Source organism: Pieris rapae, chromosome 2 (assembly GCF_905147795.1).
Source record: "Pieris rapae chromosome 2, ilPieRapa1.1, whole genome shotgun sequence".
Taxonomy (NCBI): domain Eukaryota; kingdom Metazoa; phylum Arthropoda; class Insecta; order Lepidoptera; family Pieridae; genus Pieris; species Pieris rapae.
Window position 1 is genome coordinate 11,819,276 of NC_059510.1, and position 24,356 is coordinate 11,843,631.

Here is a 24,356-nt window from a genome sequence, read left to right on the forward strand (position 1 = left end):
AATAAAGAAACTTTCAATAAGTGTTGTATATCTGTCTCGTCCCGTAAATATTGAGAATTTGACTCATTTTTTAGAAATCTTAAGACGATCGTCAAGGATAGCATTTCGTTTGTAACCAAATCATGTCAGGAATTAAATGGTGGGCGCCAGATTGATGTAATATATACTGACTTTAGCAATACTTTTAGCAAAGTCAGTCACGCGAAACTGATTTAGAAGCTATGTGGGTATGGAATTGGAAAAATACTTACGGAACTTGTTTCAAGGCATATCTTCGTAATAGGCCTGTCCGTAGTCTAACCAGAGCGTAGGACAAGCTTGAGATGGCTTTAATATTAAAATTGCAAAAAGAAGGTATCGAGCATATCTTATTACTGGTAAATTGTTCACAATGGCCCTAGATTGCTGCCCTGACGCACTGCCCTGATTTAGTGTAGTACGTATTCAACTTACACCCTTTGTACTCTACATATCTTCAATAAATGAAACAATCGTCGAAAGCTAAACGTTTATTATATAAAATCGAATACAATATAAGCACGCGGACAATTTAGGATTCGGCCTCACGAAGGGTGAGGAGCGAGGGGTGAAGGGTCTCTCTCAGAGCTCGTCGAAGAGAGTGGACAGGAACGCGTCGGGGTCGGGGATGTCCTCGAGGAGGCCGGCCGCGTCGCAGAACTCGGCGAAGGAGGTGCAGGGCAGGAGCTCGTCGGTCAGCGTCGCCACGATTCGCTCGGCCGCCTTCGCGTTCGCCTCGTCGCTCACTCGGATGTACTCCGCCAGCTTCACGGGCCACTGCTCCGCGGTGGCCGCCGACACGTTCTGCAAAGCGACGGGCGTCAGGACGTCGACGCACCGAAGGCGACGGCCCGCGGAGACACTCACCTTGAACATGACCCCGTAGAGCCGGTCGACGAGGGCGGCGAACACGGCGAAGGCCTTGAGGTCGGCCCAGGGCCTCGGGACGCGCCACTCCGGCGACAGCGCATGCAGCTGCACGCCGCCCGACACGCTCCGAGCCTGTCCCGTGATCAGCAAGCGACGCAGAAACTCCACGCGGCGGCGCCTCCACTCGGCGGGCGGGCAGACCAGCAGGGCGAGCGTCGCGTAGTAGAGGGCGCCCTCCGCCTCGTGGGCCGACTCGAGGCGCTTGACCGGCGCCCAGGACAGGAACTCTTCCACGGCGTTGGCCTCGCGGGCCGCCATGCGGGTGCTGCGGAGAAGCGCGCCGTCAGAGACTCCGTAGGGGACATCGAGGCGACGGCGGCCGAGAACTCACGTGTTCATAACGTAGAGCGCCATGTGCAGCAGCGCCGGCAGCAGCTGCATGTTGGAGAGCGGACCTCCGCCTCCCGTGTCATCGTGGAACGTGCGGCCGCGAGCGAAGCGCCACGCCAGCAGCTTCAGGTCGTGCACCGTGCACTGGTAGCCGATGTCGCGGTGGCCCGTGCACTCCTGCGCAGAGGTTCGCGGTCAAGAGAGGAGTGAAGCGGAGCGCGAACGGGAGTCGCGAGGAGTCCGAGGGAGACCGACCTGCAGGTAGGTGGTGTGTCGGGCCAGGCAGCTGGCGAAGGCCGACTCGGGCACGTTGGGTCCCCACAGCGGTAGCAGGCCGTTGCAGCGAGTGCTGGCGTTCTGCAGGGCGGCGCTCTCCCACTCGTCCCTGGCCCGCTGCAGCCTCACGGCGGCCATGTGGCACTCGACGTGGACGATGTTGTAGTGCGAGACCGTCGTGAAGCCGAGGGTCTTGCGCGCGCGCGCCTCGGCCTCCTCCACGGGGCAGCGCTTCGTGTAGGTGTAGACGCCCAGCACCTGAAACGCGAGACGCTCGTCATCGAGGCGACGGCGCTCCTGGCGCGAGCGGCGAAGGATTCGGGCGCACCTTCGTGGGCTGGTACTTGTATCCCTCGCGGCAAATGCAGCACACGGCGCCCGCCTCCTCGGCCAGGTCGGCCACCTGCTGCGTGAGCGAGCACTGCGCCGTCACCTGGCCTCGCTCGTTGCTGCGCATGCCCAGCGCCCCCAGCTGCCGCTCGCGCACGGCCATCGCGAGGCGCTTCTTCTCCTGTGAACGCCCACCGGGTCGAGCATTTTAGCCGAGAACGGTTAGGAGAGACGCGATCGACGAGTTCTCTCGACGCGGTACCTGTCTGGTGAACTCCCGCACTTGCCGCACCCTGTCGGCGCACTGCGGCTGCGACCGGAGCGCCTCGAGGAGGTTTTCGGCCAGGGAGCCCACGTGTTCCCCGGAGGACACCTGCTCGAGCCGGTGCACTATCGGGATCGCCTTCTCGCACACCAGCATCTGTACGGGTCGGGAATTAGACGTCGTCGGCTTCGGACCGCTCGCACGTCGGGCGGAACGGAAGCCTCACCTGAGTCGGTTCGTGGTCGGAGGCCAGGCCCGTGAGGAATCGCAGGATGAACTTCAGAGCCGGTCGACTTATGAACTCCTTCAGCTCGTCCGAGTCGGTGCAGACCAGCGTCGGCTTCACGCACGGCGCGTGTCTCTGCGGATGAGAGCGCTCGTGAGTTTCGATCGGAGAGACAACGAAGACCTAGAAGACCCAGACCTCGAGTCGACGACTCACCACGATGTAGTCCAAGGCGTCGCGGACGACGCCGAGCGAGATCAGGTAGTCTTTGAGCGTGCCTCCGACGCTGTTCCTCTCGATGTTGGCGCAGAGCGCGCAGAACAGCTCGATGCGGAACTCGCGCTCGCCCCACTGTTCGGCGTCGAGGCGCTCGAACTCCAGCGCCGGCTTGAAGTGCTCCACCAGCATCGCCATCTTCAGGTCGTTGCCGTAGACCAGCGCGGCCAGAACGCGCATCAGGTGGCCGAGAGACACGGAATTGTTGCGGATCGCTGCGGATTTCGTTTCGTTCGATTTATTATTACCCGAAGTCATTGCTCGACAATAATGTTGTCATGTGATTGTGGTTCCCATATTCTGCCACATATTATGGGATTAAAGGGTCATTTGTATCGTACATATCATATCAAACGTTATCAAAGTTAAATCTTTTAATTAATGATACATTATTTCTAAAAGTAATATACCAAGTCGGTTTCAAAGACTCCAGTCGGAAGAATTTTGAATTCTTTTGGTAAATTATTGTTAACCGTAATTGACAAACAAAAGTTGTTTTTCCTAAACCACTTTCCAGTTCTACTTCGTCTGAATTTCCCCAAACTACAATAATCCCATGTCTAAGTATAGAAGAAACAAATACATGATTAGCAGCAAATACCGTAGCATGGTGATCAGTTTCCCTTAAGCATGTGCCTTCCAACTCTAAAATTTATCTGGCGTTTTACCTAATAATAAGTAAGTCTATTTGTGTTTTTGGGTTTTATCTTATTTATGTCTGAAATATCTTGATCACTTTTTCTTGTTATTATAAGTGTCGTGTCATCAGCAAATAGTATACAGCTCTGGTGTACAGCTCCTGCTATAAAAAGTAGTGTAGATATAAAGAGCGAGATGAGCCACCTGTCAGTTCTGTACAGTTGAGCAGGGCCTGCACGTGTTCCGGTCCACCGAACGTGAGCGAGAACTGCAGGAACGACTCCAAGCTCTCGCTGGCTGCCACCGTGAGTATGCGCTCCATTATCTGAAAAGAGAAAATTCCACGATCAGAAGTTCCACGTCGGCGGCAACCGCGTTCCTTGGACTCTTTCGCGAGGCGTCACCTCGAGCAGTTGATGCACGAGCTCCGCCCTGGGCATGTCCTTCTCCTCGGCGGCGGCGAGCGTGAGCGCGTGCAAGAGGACGGGCAGAGCGCGCGTTTCGGTGCTCGTCAGCACGCGCACGCAACGGCGCACACGCACACACAGACTCAGCAGGCGCAGCAGGGTCGACACGAGGGCTCGCGCGCCGCCCACTCGCTGGATCGCCGCCAAGCGCCGCAGCATCGCCTCCAGGCCGCCTGAAGGGAAAAAGAAGACGCTTACTACGTCCGCCGAGGTGACGAAGCGGGAGGGGGAGAGTCCCCGGTACCGACCGCAGTCCGCCAGCACGTTGGCCATGCGGTACGTCTGCTCGTCGTCGACGGCTTCGGCGTTGGTCTGGCTGAGCGTCTCCACGAACTCTTCGGTGGCGTCTCCGAGAAGGCCTCTCATACGGTACACGACGCGCATCGCTTCCAGACTCTCTCCCAGGGTGCACCACACCTTCGATGATACACATTTTTATATCGGAAGCATTTATGATTAAGTAATCGCTGGCAATCATGTGTTTTTAAAAGAATTCGGTGTAAAAAATACGGACCTTCTTGAAGACATCCTTGACGGGCAGGTCCAGGGACATGATCTTGTTGCAGACGAGCAACTCCATGCCGTTGTCATCTTCTAGCAGAGCCACGAGCTCGCAGTCCGTGCAGATTTTGTTTTTGACATCGCGCATCAGAGGGCCCATGCCCGGCTCCGCCGACGAATACGGGTTGCCCAACATGCGGCCCTGAAAGAAACCTTGCAGTGAAAAGGGCGCCGACTCCCGTTCGTTCGGCAAAGCCAATCGACGGAGCGAGAGGAGGAACCGACCTGCAAGAAGTCCTCCTGCTGCGGATCCTTCTCCAGAGTGAGGAAGAATTCGCCGACGTCGTTTTCTTCCGGGTAGATGATGGAGCAGAGCCGTTCGAAGATGAACACCGGAGTGCGGTAATCGTGCAGCGGGTACTTCTGCACGGTCTCTATGCACACCGCCATGAACTCGGCCGTCTCCGCTTCGGTGCCTGGTGGACCGATACAAATTAAACTCCGAATCGAGGAGATACGAAGCCAAATAAACGAGCGACCAACCGGTGGTCATCTCCTCGAGGAGCTCCAGCAGCTTCTCCTGCGTGTCGTCCGTGAGGCGCGTCCTCTGCACCACCAGCCTACGCAGAGAGAGGTAGCCCCCGAGGACGGCTCCCACCAGCCGGCCTTTGTACGCCCTCCGAGCCCCCGGCTCCTCCAGGAACATCGCCAACAACTCCGTGAGACGTTGAAGAGCGTATCCTAAACGATGACTCAATATTATATTCATAAAATCGAGAAAGTATTATTTAAGCGGAAACCACGAAGACGAAAAAGGCACCTTGAGCGAGGTCCGAGGTGAGCGTGGTCTCCTCGAGGCGGTGCAGCTGCTCGATCTCGTCAGTCATGAGATCCGCTATCTGCTGCAGCACGCCCCGCAGCGCCAGGAACTGCTTCCACGGGCTCTTCGCGGCTAGACCTGAAGAATTTATGAAGTTAAGTTTGACAAGCGATCCAACGAACCCGGCTGCGAGTAAACGAAAGCGAAGTACGTACGCTGATACAGCTGAAGGAACTGCTCGCTCGCCTCCCCCGCCGCACCCACTTCGGGCAGGAAGCTCGTCAACAGGATCAGCACCTACGAGGAAACGACAATTAGCTAACCGGTCCCGCTTCGATGCGGTCGCAGTCGCCGCGGCGAGGGGAACTCACCGCCTTGGTCCGCTCGTAGGAGTCGCAGAGCGAGGCGACGACTCGGCAGGCGGTGTCTCTCGCGATGCGGGAGCTGGGGTCGAACATGACGGGGCGCAGCCAGCCACCGTCCGATAGGCTGACACGCCGCATGCCGCGGCCGAGCAGCACCCGGCGCCTCCAACGGCCGACGGACTCGCGCGCCAGGCGCAGGTCCCTCGGCGGAAGCTCGCAGTCGGCGGGCGGCGCGGCTTCCGGGGCGGCCAGGCTACGCCACTCCTTCTGCGACACTCGGCCGGCCAGCCACGCCGCCAGGTCGACGACGAGGTCGCCCGTCCGATTATGCGGCTCGTCTCCCTCCTTGACTTCCTCGACTAGGTCGTCCGTCGCGGTGGTCGCAGTGGCCGCGGCTGAGAGGGCGGACGGGGCGGGAGACGGCGTGGCGACGAGTGGAGCCATCAGCTCTTGCATGTAGCGGAGGCAAGGCAGGGCCACTTGTTGGAGGGCGAATTGGTGAGCTGGCGAGAGAAGCGCACGCTCCATTAAACACATGCGAAGATTGAGCGACGACTGCTGAGACGCGAAACACTCACAGTTGGGCGAGCAGGTGTTGATGCCGGGCATGTCGGCCAACGCCTCGTCCTTGAGGATGTAGTGGGCGGCCGGCGGGATCCCTGCCACTTCGCTCACTTTCGGGCAGCACCTGCTCGAGTGTCGATGTTGTTAAACGTGACCCGTCGGGGGAAATTAAATTTACGACTCGGGCGCCGACTCACCAGACCCACAGCTTCACGACGCATCGGAGCCTCACCTCCCAACATTCGATCGAGTCCTGGACCTTGACCAGCGATCCCAGGAGGAGAACCAGAGGCCGCACCTGACGAGGGTAAAAAGTCAAGTCATCCCGCGAGACGAACGATCGTACGTCCGAAGCGATGGAAAATCCTTACGGAGTTGTTGTGGTCCTGCGAGGCGGCGTGTCCCACGAGCGACAGAGTGATGCGCTGCGTCAGCAGAGTGCACAGGCGTTCCGTCGCCGCCAAGTTGTCACGCGTCACCAGGCAGATCAAGGCGCGCACCTCTTCCTGGCTCTGTGGAAGGCGAGAGGCGCGTGTTATCCGACGGAATCGCTCTATCGCTGTCGACGGAAGCGACAAACGGAAGCAACGGACGGTACCTGCGGCGTGCCGCGGTGCAGATTGTGATGCACGAGCTCGTGCACGAGGCCGGCGCCGCACAGGGCGGCTCTCTTGTCAGGCTGCGACGCCAGCGCCCGCAGCAGGGTCAGGCAGTGCTCCGCCGTACACAGCGAGCACCCGTAGCACGAGCCGCCGCTCTCTGCGAACGGGGACGGCGTCAGACGACTGACGTGCGAACTCTGGCGCGAATCGAGCGATGGCTTACCCTTGGCGAGGTCGCCGTCGTAGTTCTGCGCGAGCACGGAGTACGCGGGCGACGCCTCGCCGTTTTGCCGTTCGCTCTGAGCTTTGTCGTACGCGACCAATTCTTTCCTGCGGAAGGACGAAGAACGAGATAAACGTGACGAGAGGTGACCGACGGGTGAGCGACGAGTGTGGAGCGACGCCTCACCTGCAGGCCAGCACCTTCTGGATGATCTTGGAGAGGTCCTCGAAGTGCCCCTTGCTCTCGACGCAGTACTTGTGCGCGAGCGCCTGGATGACGCGGTTGACCTGACCCCCTCCCAGGGCCGCGGTCGCCGTATTGCTGTTCTCGTCCGGCCGACCGTCCACGCGGTGCTCGCTTATCTTGTGCACCAGCGACTACGGAGCAGAGGGAAGGTTCTCTTCAGGATTCCTGTCTTCTCGAGAACCGATGCGGTTCGACGAAGCGGTGACTCACCTCCAATTGGGGCTTGTTGGCGATCAGCTGGCGGTAGACGCGGTCGGCCTTGTCCAACAGAGTGCCGATTGTCTGCACGGTCTTCTTCCGCTCCTCATCGTTCTCGATGGAATCGACGACGCAGCAGGGTCTCGCGATCAGAGTGTAGTCGAACTTGGCGTACTTGCAGAAGCCGCACGCGTGACACAAGAACGGATCTTTCTCGTCATAGTTTATTGCCCTGAAATATCAAGGTGTAAAATTATTTTTAATACAGTTGCTTAAAAAGTGGCATATTGCAGGGAGGTATAGCGTTCGGAAAGAGGGCTATTACACACTCGTGCTTTTTCTTTGCCATTCCCGCACTCGTGCGTTTTCTTTGCCAACTGTCAAAACAATGTGTATTAACAAGAAAAAACCAACCACGAAGGTTTTATTAAAAAGATTCATAGGAGTTTTTATGATATATGATTTCTAAATATTATAATAATTGGATTCAATAAGTTCGATTAGGTTTCTTTTCATTTCATATCAATTAAAAAAATATTAAAAAGAATTTTATAATATATGCAAATACGTATTTTTAAAAAGTTTACTAATAATTGGATTCAATAAGTTAGGTTAGGTTTGTTATATTTCATATCAATAAAAAAATATTAAAAAGAAAAAACTAACCATGAAGTTTTTACTAAAAAAAAACACAGAAGTTTTTATGATTCATGCAAATATTTTAAAAAGAAGCTACTATTTGTTTAAATATCAGATTTAATGATTAGACTCAATGAGTTAGATTTGGTTTTCTTTCAATAAAAATAGTCTACTGAAGAATTGGCTGTATGGGCCAAGTTCCCTTTGCCTACCCAGAATGGGTGAAGAAAAGAAAAAACAAGCTTTGCTCATATTCTTTGCGGTTGGCGCCATTTTCCAAAAATGTTCTTTCGAGTTGAGTTATTTGTTGCACAAAATGAGTAATTTCGACGATATTTTATTTGAATGAATACCACCCGAACGCAGTATAATTGCATAAAATGCTTCGGAGAACAATTTACCGGAAACATATAAGTCGCTACATATCTTCGTGCAACGAATTTATTCCGTAGAGAGAATAGAAAAAAAGCAAATAGTTTAATTAAATTGCTTTATTTTCTCGCAACTGTATTAAAAATAGTCGTTCAGTACACGTGCGGAACCGTCATTGAAACTTGTCCCGACTGTCAACCCTCACCTTCGGCTGCGCCTCGGCTCGGGTAGACATTCGTCGGAACTCGTTGCAATGACAGGCTTTCCGCACTTGTAATGAAATATACTATTCCAACTTTGATTCATTTGTTAAATCTAAGCTCATGCGACTAAACATATCAGTAAAAGGTCTAAGTTTCCTACCGGTTCCTGATCCTGAGAGATTAGACCGAGTTTTTATTATCAATACAAAAATGAATATTTCAATATCACGAACAATATATCAAATAAATTTTAAGTACTTTATTTTATATCTTTAGCTGGCATCACTGCCTACTAATTCAAGGTTTAGTAAACCTTTAATAAAATAAAATTTTATCTTTACCGATCCGTCCAGTTATCCTTTGACGTACTGTTATAAATATGGCAGGAGAGGTAAGCGTTACGAAAAGTGTGATCGGGCAAGACGAACGGAAGTCGCATGATTAAGTAAGATTACATAATACTTTAATATTAGTAAATTTATTGAAGTTATATGTACTTTTTTTGGCGCGATGGAGAAAAATGATGAGCGTGAATTTTTACGATGCGCGCGCACACCAACACCTAAATTCGACATCGTAAAGTTGTTAGGTTTAGGTGGCATGGAAATCGATAACTATGTTCAAGTTGTATATTCTAGTATTTTTATATTTAGAACACGTGTTTGGTAACAGTACAATTAAACAGTGTGAAAAAATAAATATTATTTTGTTGTTTTTAAATCAATTACATATACGACGTTGATAGTTTTTACTTAATAATTTATTTATCGTTAATCACTACTGCATTAGTTATTTTTTCATACGCCAAAGAAGTAGAACTTCTAACGCGTGTACACACATAGCATAAATGTGGTGGTGGTGCGTGGAGTTGGTCGTAGAACTATCTCTGTATCATTGGCATCGCCAGTAGGAGAATATGCTTCAATTATTGAAATACATATTATGTGCGTGTACTAAGACTAAATTTAGGACACATACTCGTTCTGAAATTGCTATAAAACTAACAAATTCTTCGTTTATTAGAAAACCAATGCCATATAAACCTTTAGTTTGGCCGCAGTCACAAGAAATATGTTGTTGGTCTTCCAGTATATTGTTTCCAATTCTACGAATCTCAGAGCGTGATGATATCATTCTTTATATTTGATATAGCTTCTTTAAACTCAATAAGTCTCCGATTTGAAAGAAGTGATCTTGCATTGTACGTGCAGATAAATAGAGAGGCGGTGGAGGTGGAGGCGCATGTGATTGTTATTTTGCAATGTTTAGAGATGCTGTAGCTTCTTCTAAAGCGGGACTTGGAAAATTACTGGTGCAGCAAAAGACATCAGAGAAAAATAACAGACTATACGCAATAGTGTTCAAATAAGATTCTTTTTGTGTACATTATTACTAAGACTTGTCTGAAATATAAAATGCACTGTGCCTTCAGTGTCGTTATATAGAAATTACACTGCATGTAAACAAACCGTATATTTTCTACTTTTCTATTGGTTAGTCTCTACTAACAACATAAAAAAGTCGATTGTCAGGTCCTCATGTCAAAATCGATTTCAGTCAACCGTAACTGATGTGTTACTAGTCTGTTTTGCCCCTAGAGTGTTATTTTAAAACAGTGTTGCCTTGATATACAAAGAGTATGCGAAAGGAAAAATGGAGACTGACGAGGAGCTACTCTCGCCCTCTGCCGCTTGCTGAGGAATGGAGTAAGACTAAAACGAGTTGGTAAAAGTGAGAAAGGAAATCTTACCGGCACTTGTGACATTGGAAGACGTTTTCGCCACAATTGGCGCAAACCCCGGGATTGGCGGGCACCGACTGCGAGCAGCGAGGACACTGAAGAGATTCACCTGCGAGCAGACGGTCACGTGAGCTTGACATGTGCATTCGGTGAGGCTTAAAGTCGGAAAAGGTTCGCACGAACCGGTGGCCTGCTGGTTCTCGTAGAAGTCGGCGTACTCCATCATGAGGTTGCAGGCGACTATCGGCAGCGGGAAATCCACCCGCACTTCGGTCTGTCCGGATTGCAACTGGACGCGCTTGGCCTTGTGCCACATGCCAGGTTTGTTCTTCAGCTCTTGCACGGCCTGCACGGTGCGGTTGTTGTAGTAGAAGTTGATGCCGCGCACCATCTTGCTCCGCTTGATGTCTCCGACGCGCAGGCTGATGCGGCTGATCGTGTGGCTGCTCACGAGCTTCACGATCTGCGTCGTCGTCGTGAACTTGGAGTCGATCTGCGGACGGTTGTCGAGATGAGTCCTCGGAGGCCGTCGCGTGAATGGTGCGAGAGCGTGAGACGCGACAGACCTTTATCGTGGGCAGCTTGATGGTGGCCATGGGCACTTCCGGGTTGTTGCACACGAGACAGGGCTCCGACTCCAGGTAGTAGCCCTCGAGCTCCACGTACGCTCCCAGAGACGCGTACAGAGCCGAGTTCCCGTGGGACGTCAACAGACGGTTCTGGTTGCGCAGGAGGTCCACCGCGCTGCCGATGTACTCCTGTACGAGTCGCATTTTAGTTGACGAAAACGGAAAAAGCCATCCCGTCGCACAGTGAGTAAACCCTCCACTCACCGAGCTGTCGACCTTCGACGTCTTCAGCGTGAAGTAGCCGAGCAGGTCGACGAACTGCGCCGCTTTGCGTCCGTACTGCGGCAGCGTGGGCCACAGACTCCAGAGCAGCGCCACCAGAGATGCTTGTTTATTCGGAGAGGAGTTGCTGCAAACGACGTCACGTGAAGTTCCCGCGGTTCGAATCAATCCAATAAATATTTACTTCGACTTACTTGTAAATGGCCAACAGCAACGCGTGCGCTTGCCACCGAACCGCAGTCGAATTCGTCTCCAGAAGGAAGGCCTTCACGAACAGTTTCAATTCTTCTTGAGACACCTGCAAATAAACTCAAATGAGCACCTTCCGAACGGCGGCTCCGCGGCCGCGCCGAAGGCCTGGAATACCTGGAATACCTGTTTGTGTATCTGGGCCACGAGGTCGGGCACTCTCTGCTCTTGAAACTTGGAGGCGTCCGACACGTAGCCGTCGCTGTCGGCGCTGCGCTCGCGCTTAGGCCACTCGGGCTGCGCCTTGGCATCTTTGGCGCCGGCCTGGGTCGGTTGGGCAGCGGGCTGAGCGCCGGGCGGGCACAGAGCCGCCTGCAGCAGCTGTAGCACCGTGGGCGCCACGTGCGGGTGCAGGCGTCTGGCGGCACCCAGCAGCCACGGCAGGGTCTCGCGCCGCTCCGAGCGGCACGCGTGCTGCCAGTTGCCCGTGCGAGGGGTCACGATCTCCACGCACGCCTTGAGATGCTCCATGAGCCGAACGAGCTTGTCGTAGGCCGGGTCCGTGGCCAGCAGCGCCCGCGCGGCGTTCAAGTGCGTGTCGAGGGCGTGCACGTCGCGAATCTGACGATAGCGTTCCCGAGTGTCGCACAGGAGCAGCAGGAGCTTGCGTACTTGTTTCCTGGGAATTCATCATCGAATCAGAGATAGCAAAGCCCGGAACGCACGCCGAGGTACCGCATCGGTCGACCCACCTGAGGGGCGTCTGAGGATTCATCATGTACTCGCAGAGAAGAGTGCGCCATCGGGAATCGAAATGCGAGGGATCGCAGTGCTTGTGGATCTGGTACGGAAGACGAACCGCCATTTCCATCAAAAGCTGCGGGTAGTTATCGAATACGTCCAGGACGTGACCTGCCGAAATGAACCGTTCGATTTCATCGGAACGTTTGAAAGGGACTCGCGCGTGAAAATCTACTCACTCTTGACGTACTCCTTGACGAAGAACGGCTGCATGTCGGGCAGCGGCTGCGGCGGTTGAGGTTTGAGAAGCTGTCGCGTAGGAGTCGTGGCGGCCGCGTCTGAACAGAACCGAGCCGTTATTTAGGCAACGTACCGGCGAGAACGACCGCTGAAGAAAACCGTTTACTCACTGCTGTTGCTCTTCTGCCGCCAGTAGGGCAGCAGCGCAGCCAGCACGCCGTAGCAGTGGCCGGGGGCGCCGGCGCGCACGAAGGCGGCCGCGGCCAATCGCGACACGTGCGCCGCGCACGACGTGCTCAGCGCGTGCTCGCGGGACCCGCACGTCTTCCAGCGGCTCATGAGCACGCCTGCATAGGAACCACACGTTACTACGCGCCTGAATATTGCCCCAAGTGGCACACGTCGCGCGTACGACTGAACGTAACTCACTCAACAGTCTCATGATGACGAGCTGCAGCTCTCTGCGATTGGTCCTCTCGTAGACGGGCGGGGTGCTTTCGTCCGCGGTGTCCGGTTCCGAGACCAGTGTCTCCAACCTGGCGATGGCCAACTGGAAATCTCGTCTCGCATCTCGATCTTCGACGGAGGGCTCCTCGCTCTGAATGTCCAGCTCGCCGATCAGAACCTCCAGCAGGAGATCCAGGAGCGCTCTGTCACCTTCGACGCTGGAATCCAAGTCACCGGCTAGCATCAGCACCACCTAAGGATATGGCCGGATTGAGAGTATGTATTATTAGTAGTATTAGTGGAAATGTAAGTCGTAAAGCTACTCACTTGCACAAACGGAATGGCTCTGACTCCAGGTAAGTTCCTGAGGGACGGCAGAGCATCCAGCGCGGCGGACAGCAGAGACAGGCGCAGCGCGTGGAGTTTGCGCGTCTCGCTCTCCGCTTCGAGGCCGCGGGACGAGGACGCCACCGGCTGCGACGACGAAGTCGAAGGCCCGGCTGGGGAGAGAGACGAAGTCAGAAGGCCTCGCCCGAACGCGCCGACTCACTCTACGGGGACTCGCGCTCACCGTAGACGCTGCTGCGGCCGGAAACTCCACCGATGCTGTCGGCGCCGGAACCGCCGCTCTCCTCGCCGGCCGACCCCGCGGCCTCGGCCGGCGACGTCCGCAGGGTGCTGCCGTCCGTCGCCGCAGTGCTGCCTTCGTCGTCCGAGCTGCGAAGATGTATTTGATCGTTTAATATAGGTCGTAATGATCGAAACGTATACGGCGAAGCGGGAGACGGTCCCTCACCCGTTTGGCGAGGCATTGGCGTCGCTGAAGCCGGGCGCCGGCGGCGGCGGCGCCGTGGGCGTGTGCGGCTGCTGTCTCCGCGGCTGTTCCTGCTCTTGCAGCGACAGCGCGATGGCCAGCTCCACCATTGTCTCGTCGTCCGCATCGGCCGGAATGTCGAGCAGCGCCTCGAGACCTGCCGAGTCGAAATATAGTCATTCGTGTTCGAGATAGGACAGGGGACAGACGCGATCAAGTGAGAGACGCACCTCCGTCGGGCGCGAGCAGCACCATCGGTTCGAGCGAGTCGTCGACGTCCACGTATCGAGGTTCCCGCCGAGCGCCGAGTTCGGGCTCCGAAGCCGCGACCTCGGACGCCGAGCCGCTCGCGCGACCCGCGTTCGTCGACGAGCCGGCTCCTGGGGACACGACGCTGACGCATTGCCCGATACGAAGCGAGTTCTCTCGTCGCGAGGCGGGCGGCGGTTTCGGTCGAAACTCACCCGGTGTGTTCGGCGGAGACGGAATGTAGACGCGTCGCCTCTTCACCCGAGGTCGCAGCACTCGCACGAGAGCCGCCTTCGCGCCGAAGCTGATGTTCTGGTCTTCGGCGAGGAGGAGCGACAGATAGATTTGATTGCCGAATTCGACCTGGGAATTTCATTTCAAATAGAGTGTCGGAAAAGGCGGACAATTGAAAGTTCAAAAGCTCCTCCGTCTGTACTCACACACTCCGGGTCGGAGTTGAGTTGGAAGGCGTGTATGATGTCGGCCAGGGCGTGCAGCGTGTGCTCGGTGTGCCTGAGGCCGTAAGACAGGATGCCGGGGGGGCCTCGCGCCTGGCTCCTGCAGGCCGCCAACTTCCAGAGCACGCTCACGAGCAAAGCGCACGCGTGCGGCTCGTCGCCCGACCCGTCTGCCTTCCACAGGGCGGACCAGTCGCCTTTAAATGCACGAGTCGGTAAAACGTCAATATAGATAGTCATACGATATGTTAGTTTTTAGACCAGGGTTTGAGAAGCCTTTAAAAAGAATAAAAAGTGAAAAAAAATTTGGAAAATCATTGGAAAAGTAATGGCGAAAATAAAAAGATCGAAAGCTTTTGTTTTACACTTTTTCACATGTTTTATACTTTAACAAAAAAACTTACCTTTTTATGTCCTCGATACGCTGATATTTATTTGATTTGAAATATTTATTTTTTCACCTTATTTTGAATTAATATCGAAAGCGCACGCTATTTTTCAAAAGAAAATTCACCCATCAAAATATCAGTTTGTAATAAATTTATGACTTAGTACTTATTATTATTTTACAAATTTATTATTTAAATCGCGTTTATTTTTAAATAATATTTATATTCAATTTACAAGCTACTTTATTTGATGATTGTACTTGATTCACGATGTAACAAATTTATGATGATATGGTATTATTTTACAATTTTATTATGTTTATATTTAATTTTTATAATTTACAGTATTGATTATTTGCTTGTATTTGTTTAATATGTTTTACGAGATGTAGGTAAGTTGATTGATTCGATGCCGACAGTTACGAACAGAATGACGAGTCGTCTTAAAACGATCTAAATTAAGTATAAGAAGTATATAATGGAAATAAATATAATTATTGTTGTAACAAGGCAGAAGTTTTATATTATACACCGAGAATCGAATTGTGTGCTCTCTGTTCGTTTAAATCTCTACTTTCCGATGGAAAAATGTTTTTAAAACCTAAAAAAACGAAACCTGACGATTTTGATGTGACGAAAGCCGCGGTCGTTATTAGAATGTGCATTTTGAAATACTGTTCCAAGTCAATTGTATATGTTGTCGTTTTCAACAAAATCCCTAGTGAAATACAAATATTGTTAATAAATAAATTTAAATCTTAATTAAAAAAATAAATTTTACTTAACCGACCTAAAATTTAATTTATTAAAGTGAAACTGAAAAATATTTAAACGATCCATGCTCTCGTATAAAGAGGTAACACCATATACACCATGCCTCCTGCTGATGGAGGATCTTAGACATGAATAAATGATTTTTGACTTTTGAATAGATGGTTCCGTTTCTGACCCACTTTTTGCTCTGCACTTTAATCTGTCTTAGGACTCAAATGTATATACATATATACGAGACATATAGACATATAGTTTTCGAGGTTGGATGGCCTCGTTGCGTCTCACTTTTCCCTCGAGGGGAATTCTACATTAAATCCACTAATTAAACGTCGAAGAAAGAAATTACCGTCGGCGGGCTTCCCGGGCGTCGGAGGCGTGAATCGGACCAAGTTGTGCGGACGCGCGACGGCCACGGAGCGGGCGAGCAGCACGAGGCGGAAGTACGCCTCGGGGTCCACGTTGCGGGCGTCCGTCGCGTCGCGCAGCTCCCGCAGGGAGGCGCACACGTACCGCAGGACGGCCCGGTCCTGAAGACAGCCGAACGTCAGCAGCGGAAAGAGCGGACGGAGGCCGACTCGGCTCGCTCGCACCCACCTTGCGCTGATGATAGTCGCCCTGGTAGACGGCGCGGAGGAGGCACTGGGCTCTCGCGTGCAGCGTCGGCGAGGCGGGCACGCACAGCAGGCTCTCGGCGGCGTCCGCGGCGGCGTCGGCCCCCGCCGCGGCGCCCGAGCGGACGGCCGCGCCGGCGCTCAGCTCCAGCGCCTCCAGAGCCGAGCACGCCAGACGCTCCACGGCACCGGGCCCGTCGCCGCCGCCCGTCGCGCCCTCGGCTTCCTGCACGAACGCGAACGGTGAGCGGACGAGACGCGAGACACGCGAAAGTATCGCGAACGATTTACGCACCTGAGGCACTCTGCCGGAAGACTGACAGGCGGCCGGGTCTTCGTTCTCCTCCGGCCAACCGAACTGCTCCTTGTTCTTTCCGTAGATCTGCAAAAGAATCGCCGTTATTTGTGAATTTCCACCGCATCGAAAGCGTTCGTCGACCCGCGCCAGCCCACCTTGACGGAATCCACCATGGTGACGCCGTCCGGATCTTGCGAGGGCCCGAAGACGATGCAGAGCTTTTTGTCGGACTGCAGCGACTCCTCTCTCGAGAGAGGAACGTCGAACCATCGATTGCGAACCACCATAGTCGGGACTGCTCTCCCGTAGATCTGAAACGGGACGAGGAAGGTGTGAGTCAACGGCTAGCCCGAGCCTCGATCGGGACGAAGGTATCGGCCATTACTTCGACGTAAGTCGGCGTCCTGGCGACGTCCTGGCTGCCGAGCAAGACCCGAATTCCGCAGATGACCGAGTTCGGGTCGGAGTTGGTGACTTCCATTGTGAAGCCGCTCATCTTGGTCGACACGACGTAGAGGCCTGAAAGAGTTGTCCCTCTAAAAGAGTGCACCGATACTTATGAGAGAGGCCGGAGGACGACGGTGCAGTACCGGTGGTGTTCAGCCGATGCTTGATCTGCGCCGTGTTGTAGACCTGCAGGAGGTCGTTGCCGCCGAACTCGGCGTCCCTCATCTCGTGGCAGTGCTCGAAGAAGTCTATCGGGAACTGGGGAGCTCCGTCGCTCGTCTTCGGCGTCGGCTGTCGGGAGACACGACGACGTTAGAGCTGGGCTGGCTTTACGAGGCGCGGCCGAGACGGCGGCGGCGTACCTGGTGCTGTTTTCGGGGCACGGCGTGTGCGTGCGAGGGCCTCGCGGGGCGGGCGCGTCTGCGCGGCGCGTGCACGGGCTGCACGGCGCCGGAGAGCCAGAAGCCCGTCCGGGCGGGATCGGCGGCGTACATGCGCAGGCTACCGTCCTCGCACAGGAGAATCAACGTGCTCTTCTGCTCGCCGGCGCCGCACCAGTGCCGCACGGCCACCATGTCGGTGATCTTCGCCTTGGCCGGCACCACCTGGGGGAGACGGATGATCATTGCGAGTTTCGCTCCGGCGACGGAGACCACCGTCGCGTCGGTGTCGTACCTTGATCTCTTGCACGTGAATGCCGGACGGCGTGAGCATGAGCACGACGGGGTTGTTGGAGGCCTGCATGAGAGCCGTTAGCAGGCCCGGATGTCCGGGCACTTCGGCCCACTGCAGCAGAGACTGCGCGCCGCCCTTGCCGCGCCCGCCCTCTTTGGGGCCACCCCCTCCGCCGTAGACGGTGATCATGGCGGTGCCTGGGCGTGGAGAAGGGTTTTAGTTATTAGTTTTCACTCCGTCGTGGCGTCTCAAAGGAGAAAACGTACAAACCTTTGACGCTCTCTTCGACCGAGTTGAGCGGGGCGAGGAAGCTCTTGCCCTGAGCGTACGAGAAGAAGAGCATCTTCAGAGTGTGCGAGTAGTAAATAGAAACTCCACCTCCGCCCACCAGTCCCGCGACGTCCTACACACAAAGACCCCGATTAATTCCGCCCGGAGACGCGCCTCTTCCTCCGACGCGTCGTCTAACGGAGTCGTTAGCGCGCCCGTATACCTGTATCTCCGGGTGCAACACTTCCAAGGTGTTGGTGACGTAGAAAGTGCCGAGTGTCGCCAGAGACTCTTCACTCAGCGGCTGCCAGTAGATGTGACCCGCCGAGCTCATGCAGAGCATGTTCATCACGCCCTCTTGGTTCACGAACGTCACGTCGCGGACCTGAGAAGACATCGCAGCGATTATAGTCAAACGCCGCCGTCGAGGAGTAGAAGAGAAGCCGGATCGTCGAAGCCTCACCTTTCCGCTGGGCACGAGGAAGTAATGCGTGGGACTGTCGAGGTCCTTGCTGAGATCGAATATCTTGACGAAGTTCGAAGTGACGAGCGCGAGCTGCGTCTGGGAGCCCGGCAGCCAGATGGCTTTAATTATGTAGTTGTTCGCCTCCAGGTCGGTCGTCAGGACCAGATGATCCGCCACGGCTCCTGTGTCAGGGAGAGGCGTCATTGTCTGGTTGTCTTCCTATCGTCTGGCTTTGGATCGATCGGAACGGACGAAACGCTCACCGCCAGAGTTGAAGGTGAGCACGTGGCACTCTTTGAGTCCGCACACGGCCAAGAGGTCCTCGTTGGCCGCGTTCCCGCTCAGGCTGAGCACGGTGAACGGGATCGGGGCCGAAGACAGCCGCGTCAGGGTCAGCCGGTGCTTCGACGAGTCCGCCTGCTTCAGGAGGGCCGACAGCTGGAGCACCGTTATTTTGCCTGTGCGGATCGAAGAATTTTATCGAAAGGGGCCTTCGACAACTAATCGTCACGAAATGTTCGAGAATCTTCTTGTATAAGTGTAACCTGTCGTGGATGCATCCAGTGTGTTTGTATTGTGTTTTATTTTGACTTTGTTTTTATTATAAGGATGTGTCTGTTTGGTTTCCGAATAAATACATAAATAAATCGTCACCTTTCTCGTGCGAAACGGCCAGGTGCTGCCTTCGGCCCTGCGGCGAAGCCAAACAGCACATGGCCACGCGACGCAGCTTGTGCGCCGATATCAGCTGCCTGATGGTCTGACCGTTCTCTCCCGTGTACGACATTCGCACGTTTTCGAAGGCGCCTTCTTGAGAACCTGTCGGATAGAGCCAACTTTCAGTCAGACCGTTCTCCGAGATCGCCGATCGCGAGAGTCAGAGGGCGGAGTCGTACCTAGGGTGGGCAGCATTAGCGAGTCCGTGTGCGAGAACTTCTTCTCGCCCAGGTGGAGTTGCGCCAGCGCCCTCTGCGCCCGGCCGTGCGCTCCGACCGCGGCCGTTCGCTCGCACGCAGCGCGCACGGGGCCCGCCAGCGCGCACAGCAGCGTGCGCACGCGCTCGAGGCACCACTCCCACTTTCCGTAGCTCGCCAGGAAGCTTCGGCAACCCTGAATGTTATGAGCCAGCACGGGCCTCCTCGGCGGGGACAGCAGGGCGGCGGGCGTTGGGCTGGATGGGCGACGGCGCAGGGACGGCGCCGGGGGCGCCTCCTCGGCCGTTCGGCCGCCGCCCGAAGATTTCTCGCGCTTCACCAGGGCTTGGCAGCTGGGGCGCAAAAGACGGGGGTCATTCGAGTGACGAACTAGAAGACGAGCGCGAACCGAGATCGATACAGACCTGAAGTCCGGCTTGGCTCCGCAGTCGCAGAAGAAGTTTCCGAACTTGGCGTAGGAGATGTCGTGACCGCGGTGGCACACCCTCGCGCAGACCGTGCACACTCCGACGCCGTCCACCATCTTGCACGTGTGGCAGTGGTACCAGTGCTGGTTCATGAACTCGCGTTGCGTTATCGTGAAGGTGCACAGCTTGTTGGTCAGCACGGCGTCCTCGTCCTGGCGAAAGTTAAAGTGATAAGGAATCCGCGGGAATCGGCGACGCGATCCCCGCTCCCGTTCCGTTCCGTGCACTTACGGAATCGTCGGCGCTCGTGTCGTCATCGTCCTGTTGTTCGTCGGCGTAGTCCAAGTCGAAGCCGAGGTCGGAAGGAGATTCCCACGTCGGGCTGACCGATCGCCACGCTGGAAGATACGTTCATGTTCATGTACGCACGTCTCGCTGACTGGACACGAATTACGCAAACGTTCACGATCACGTCGCGATCTTACCGTGCGAGGGCGGGGCGCCGATGGCGTGCAAGGCGTCACCCAAGTACGACAGCAACGTACACGCGGACTCTATCTGCTGCGTCGTCTTGTCGTTGTCGATCGTGCCCTCCTCTAACTTCTCCAGCACCTCGGGGCTGCCGAGACTTTCGACGCTGAGGAATGTATCGTAACGATTTTTAGATCAGAATACTGTCGTGTTAATGATGGACGTGACGAATAGCGAGATTGAAACGTTACCAGGAGGAGAGCCACGCCAGCGCGGCCGGAAAGAGTAGCTCGTGCAGCGTGCCCGAGTGCGAGTCCGCGAGACGGCACATCTCTCGAAGCAGCGGAGGAGGACAGCCCTCGCCGCTGACTTCGATCAGAGTCACCAGCAGGCGCTCGCTCGCCTCCTCTTCGCTGAAAAGCCAAACGCCATTAGAACGAGCGAGCATTCACGTCCCGAGCCGAACCCCTGTCATCTACTCACCAGTGCAGTACGACGTGCTTGCAGAGAGCCGTTAGAAGGGCGGCGTGGGCGCCCTCACCCACGGGCGAACTCGCCTCGACGCGGGACGCCGCCGCGCCCCCCCCGGTTGCCCCGGCGCTGTCCTTGCTGCAGTCCGACCAGCTGCACGTCTCTGCGCAACGACATCGAATCCGTGAGTGACGAGAAAGACCACGTACATATACGAAAAGGAGACCGACTCACCTGAATTTCCAGATTGTTGGGCGTTTGTCTCCGATTGAGCCCCCGGAGCCGGAGTCGCCGCGACACTGAAAACACAATGCGGCTATATTAAGAGGGAAGCCGGTCCGAAGAAGCGGGAACGCGAGAACGGAGACGCACGGATTGTCGAAGACGGGCAGGTCGCGCTCGTTGCGGGCGTCCGGGCGCGGGGCGACTTCGCCATCGGTGCGGAAGAGCACGCAGCGGATGGCGTTGCGCAGGGCGAGCGAGGCGGGATGGCCTTCGGGAGCGGAGCACGTCGGAGTAGGGAGTTCCGTCTCGGTGGGACTGCCGTTCGCCGTGCCGGCAGTCGCGAGGGCTGTACGTGTGAGATTAGAGTGATTAATAGGAATCTGTAGACCAGCTGGCCGACCGCAGGATCCTCGTGAAGCAAATGAACAAGGCGACACTCACACGGTCCGTAAATGCAGATGTGGCCGAGAAGGTCGAACAAGGTCTGTCGGTCGGCGACGCCGATGAACTTGCACACTCCGACGCACAGGCTTTGGCTCACGTCTTCTGATTCGCAGCTGGCAAATATTTTAGTGAACAGCCTGAAAAGAAAGTGCTCGTCGGTCACGTCATCGTCTACTTGATTATTTCAAGAAATATAAATATTAAAGCAATTATGCAATTTCTTCTTTGCAAATGTTATTGGAGACGGAACAATTACTGCAGCATCTCACGCCACAAGACATGGAAACTGTCAATGGGTCGCGTATGATCAAAAATATTTACTGCAGATAGAGACCTGTGTAGAGAAGCATTACAATCGACTTTGGTCCTCAATGACGAACGTAAACAAGTTCTGATGTGGGAATGTGTCATTCATGTGTTGGCAAATACCGGCCTATCAGTCTCCTATCAAGTACAAACAACTATCTTATGCTTTTAACCCCTTTTTTTCGGTTAACCCCGGTTATTGAACACTTATGCAGTATGTAAGATTTCTTCGTTTTTAAAAACACTATGCAGCAACACTTTCTCCTTCTCTTATAAATATTCTACTCAGCCCGCACCATTTGCTAACTGTGTTTAGTTGCTCCTGCAGAAAATCAAGGTGGATGTTCTGTTGAATATATCGGTATAATTGCAAATCATCAGCATATGTTACAAATTATTGTCCACAGTAAAAGCAAGCAAATCCATAGTGGTCGATTTCTTTTGCATGAGACCTATTACAATATTATTCATTACTCGGATGCTGTTCTGATGAGCTTAATCATTTTGTGGATCAAAGGAAAGCCGATCTATGACATGGGCTAATATTCTATTGCGCGTTAGATCGCGCTACAGCTCTTAACAACTGTTTCCTTTCTGCCTAGTTCTGAAAATAACTTTTAGTTTTTTACTTTTGTATTATTTGTATAGAAATATGTAGGTCTAATAAGAACTTTAACCTAACTTTAAATAAGGATTAACGCAAAGGTATCCCTTATCACAACGACCTGGAGTACTAGTAATCCATTTTTAGTATAATTCTATGCCACCAAATGCCGCAAACTGAGTTTTATTGAAGAGAACAAACAGGCAGGAAGGCACACATGATGCCGAGTGACTTTTAACAATCAGTAGGGCCATTTCTTAGAAAATCCTAAGTCGAATTGGTTCAGAAATACTTTACTAAACTATCTCACCTCCAATGTTAAGCGGGTGGCTATCATAAATAATCTGCCTTAAAAAAGTTTCATTTAGAAGCTGCAGTCAGTCCTACACGAAGTATGTAATTGAGGAAGTGAGGAAGTAATAATGAGGTATTCTCACTTGACGACGCGATCGGTGAAAGGATTGCTGGTGCTGGGCGCCGACAGAAGGATTCTCCCCAGCACGAACTCGCCGTCTCCTTCGACGAACACCGCCTCGTAAGCGGCGCGACCGGCCTGCCGATCCAGGATCTTCTCCCAATACCTCACGATGTGCTCGAGCATCCCCTCCGCGGAGGGGCTGTAGTCGCAGAGCGCGGGGTACGTGGTTCGCAGAATGTGCTCGTGTATGATCTCCTCCGCCTTGACGGCCTGAGGCACGATCGAGTTGAGGGTGGCCGTCAACGGCTCCGCTAGGAACTCGAGGCGTCCGTCGGTCTGCGGAAACGACGACGGTCAGAGAAGCCTAATCTCTCGCGACACCCACCGCCCGCATCGGACGCTCACCAGAGCCGGGACGATGAGCGCCAGCGTCTTCCTCGTCAACTCCAGGCTGTCGGCGATCTCGGCGGCGCCGATCTCCAGGAGTCTGGCGGCCGAGCGAGCCAGCATCGTCAGAGACGTCCCGATGCCGTACTCGAGCCTGTCGCTCATCAGCTCGCAGTGCGCGGAGACCAGCTCGAGCACGGCGCTCTCGGACGGCGCGACCGACGAAGCCTGCGAAACGATACATATAAGCTTTGCTAGCACAAAGCCAAATGTAGGTTGTGCGTCAGCAATTCTAATGTATAAATGGGTGAGGAAATAGATATTAAGTTGATTATTGTTTAGTTCTCGATTAAGTGCTGTCACTTTTTATTTAAATAAATTATTTTTAAATCAAAAGTCCTTTACTGGCGCAGCCGGTAGGATCTCCACAGTTGCCAGGAAGAAGTTTTACCACGTTCTTCATCGTGATCCAGTATCTTTCGGGTAACGTACGTTTCAACGTTTCAACGGAGACCGCCGAACAAATAAATAAGTTTAGGACATAACGACATCGGTGGAGGAGCAGCCAAGGGGGGGAGGAGCATGGGCAAGATTATAAAAAAATATTTTTATTAAATCTAAATTTAGTTAATAGATTTTTAGAAGTTAGGATTAAACAATTATTTTTATTTTTATTTATTTTTTATTATTCAAATATTTTCAATTACGAATTAAAAAAAATATTTGAATAATAAAAATAAAAGGAACAAATAGATACTTGGGAAAACCTCAAGTTATTATTAATCCAACACTTTGGCGATCCAAGGTCAGAAGATTGTCTGGCTATGGAACTAGATTTCCTAAAAGAGGATAGGAACGAAAGTTATTACGTCTTCTGTCACCGTGTCCAACATTTAAGGAGTACTTTATTCTCCAAAATAAATAGAACCGTTAACAACTCGGAAATAAGACAGGCTAAACAAGTAATTATAATAATTTAGCTTTAAACGTTTTCTTATTTAATTTAGCGGCTTATCTCGTGACATTAGTAAGATTATGTAATGTTACCACCCTGGAAGGTGCTTTTAAAACCGTTGGAAGAACAAAATTTCCAAGCGGTTTACTTTACTAAAAACTCAAGGTCCAAATAAAATTTTAGACCTAATTTTAATCGTTCCAAAACAGAAACTCTCATCCGAGACAGTCAAGTAATTTTAATTTCTCAAATAATAACGTTCAGATGAACTGGAATGCATCAAATTATCGAAATAATTAAAAATATGTTTCTTTTTACTCGGGCGAGGCGCCACCCGGAGGAGGCGTTCGGATCGCGAGGAGAAGTAGCGCTCACCGGATCCACGGAGCGGGAGTCGAGCAGCGCGGCCACGTCGCTCGGCAGCAGCGCCTTCAGCGCCGGCCCCAGTCGGGGCGGAGACGCGGCGCCCGCGCTCGGGACGCCGCCGCACACGCTCAGCACCACCTCCGTCGCCGGCCCCGCGGAGCCGCCGCCTTCGGGGCTCGCGCACGACCTGCGAACGGCACGAATGGAGACGTGTCGC

The 24,356-nt window shown here is 53.5% G+C and overlaps 1 protein-coding gene across 3 annotated transcripts in view; it reads right to left on the reverse strand.

Annotated features, from left to right (window-relative positions):
* Positions 1–496: 496 nt before the first annotated feature.
* Positions 497–24,356, reverse strand: part of LOC110999146 (E3 ubiquitin-protein ligase UBR4) — a 30,019-nt gene continuing 6,159 nt past the window's right edge. Inside the window, exons 22-86 of one of the 3 annotated variants that reach the window (XM_022268069.2) lie at positions 24,149–24,326; positions 22,837–23,046; positions 22,451–22,767; positions 21,101–21,240; positions 20,807–21,005; positions 20,669–20,733; positions 20,447–20,597; positions 20,215–20,376; positions 19,978–20,129; positions 19,784–19,890; positions 19,490–19,704; positions 19,047–19,417; positions 18,805–18,969; positions 18,414–18,608; positions 18,148–18,332; positions 17,908–18,069; positions 17,685–17,817; positions 17,415–17,611; positions 17,102–17,344; positions 16,883–17,030; positions 16,678–16,811; positions 16,448–16,603; positions 16,290–16,376; positions 15,978–16,220; positions 15,730–15,910; positions 14,203–14,417; positions 13,978–14,125; positions 13,744–13,893; positions 13,496–13,670; positions 13,271–13,416; positions 13,027–13,199; positions 12,682–12,952; positions 12,423–12,599; positions 12,252–12,350; positions 12,024–12,183; positions 11,458–11,950; positions 11,277–11,380; positions 11,065–11,209; positions 10,798–10,989; positions 10,415–10,724; positions 10,241–10,340; positions 7,289–7,508; positions 7,019–7,209; positions 6,833–6,939; positions 6,606–6,766; positions 6,379–6,519; positions 6,205–6,305; positions 6,022–6,131; positions 5,450–5,946; positions 5,294–5,375; positions 5,079–5,216; positions 4,802–4,999; positions 4,544–4,734; positions 4,272–4,460; positions 4,006–4,174; positions 3,695–3,930; positions 3,495–3,615; positions 2,592–2,866; positions 2,376–2,510; positions 2,147–2,305; positions 1,883–2,065; positions 1,534–1,812; positions 1,280–1,455; positions 886–1,213; positions 497–822 (exon numbers count right to left, since the gene is read on the reverse strand). In XM_022268069.2, coding sequence (XP_022123761.2) covers positions 601–822; positions 886–1,213; positions 1,280–1,455; positions 1,534–1,812; positions 1,883–2,065; positions 2,147–2,305; positions 2,376–2,510; positions 2,592–2,866; positions 3,495–3,615; positions 3,695–3,930; positions 4,006–4,174; positions 4,272–4,460; positions 4,544–4,734; positions 4,802–4,999; positions 5,079–5,216; positions 5,294–5,375; positions 5,450–5,946; positions 6,022–6,131; positions 6,205–6,305; positions 6,379–6,519; positions 6,606–6,766; positions 6,833–6,939; positions 7,019–7,209; positions 7,289–7,508; positions 10,241–10,340; positions 10,415–10,724; positions 10,798–10,989; positions 11,065–11,209; positions 11,277–11,380; positions 11,458–11,950; positions 12,024–12,183; positions 12,252–12,350; positions 12,423–12,599; positions 12,682–12,952; positions 13,027–13,199; positions 13,271–13,416; positions 13,496–13,670; positions 13,744–13,893; positions 13,978–14,125; positions 14,203–14,417; positions 15,730–15,910; positions 15,978–16,220; positions 16,290–16,376; positions 16,448–16,603; positions 16,678–16,811; positions 16,883–17,030; positions 17,102–17,344; positions 17,415–17,611; positions 17,685–17,817; positions 17,908–18,069; positions 18,148–18,332; positions 18,414–18,608; positions 18,805–18,969; positions 19,047–19,417; positions 19,490–19,704; positions 19,784–19,890; positions 19,978–20,129; positions 20,215–20,376; positions 20,447–20,597; positions 20,669–20,733; positions 20,807–21,005; positions 21,101–21,240; positions 22,451–22,767; positions 22,837–23,046; positions 24,149–24,326 — 12,163 coding nt within the window. In that variant the 3' untranslated portion in view covers positions 497–600. Of the gene's footprint in view, positions 823–885; positions 1,214–1,279; positions 1,456–1,533; positions 1,813–1,882; positions 2,066–2,146; positions 2,306–2,375; positions 2,511–2,591; positions 2,867–3,494; positions 3,616–3,694; positions 3,931–4,005; positions 4,175–4,271; positions 4,461–4,543; positions 4,735–4,801; positions 5,000–5,078; positions 5,217–5,293; positions 5,376–5,449; positions 5,947–6,021; positions 6,132–6,204; positions 6,306–6,378; positions 6,520–6,605; positions 6,940–7,018; positions 7,210–7,288; positions 7,509–10,240; positions 10,341–10,414; positions 10,725–10,797; positions 11,210–11,276; positions 11,381–11,457; positions 11,951–12,023; positions 12,184–12,251; positions 12,351–12,422; positions 12,600–12,681; positions 12,953–13,026; positions 13,200–13,270; positions 13,417–13,495; positions 13,671–13,743; positions 13,894–13,977; positions 14,126–14,202; positions 14,418–15,729; positions 15,911–15,977; positions 16,221–16,289; positions 16,377–16,447; positions 16,604–16,677; positions 16,812–16,882; positions 17,031–17,101; positions 17,345–17,414; positions 17,612–17,684; positions 17,818–17,907; positions 18,070–18,147; positions 18,333–18,413; positions 18,609–18,804; positions 18,970–19,046; positions 19,418–19,489; positions 19,705–19,783; positions 19,891–19,977; positions 20,130–20,214; positions 20,377–20,446; positions 20,598–20,668; positions 20,734–20,806; positions 21,006–21,100; positions 21,241–22,450; positions 22,768–22,836; positions 23,047–24,148; positions 24,327–24,356 lie in introns of all 3 variants that reach the window. The other 2 variants (XM_045631957.1, XM_045631960.1) reach the window with 2 other exon arrangements.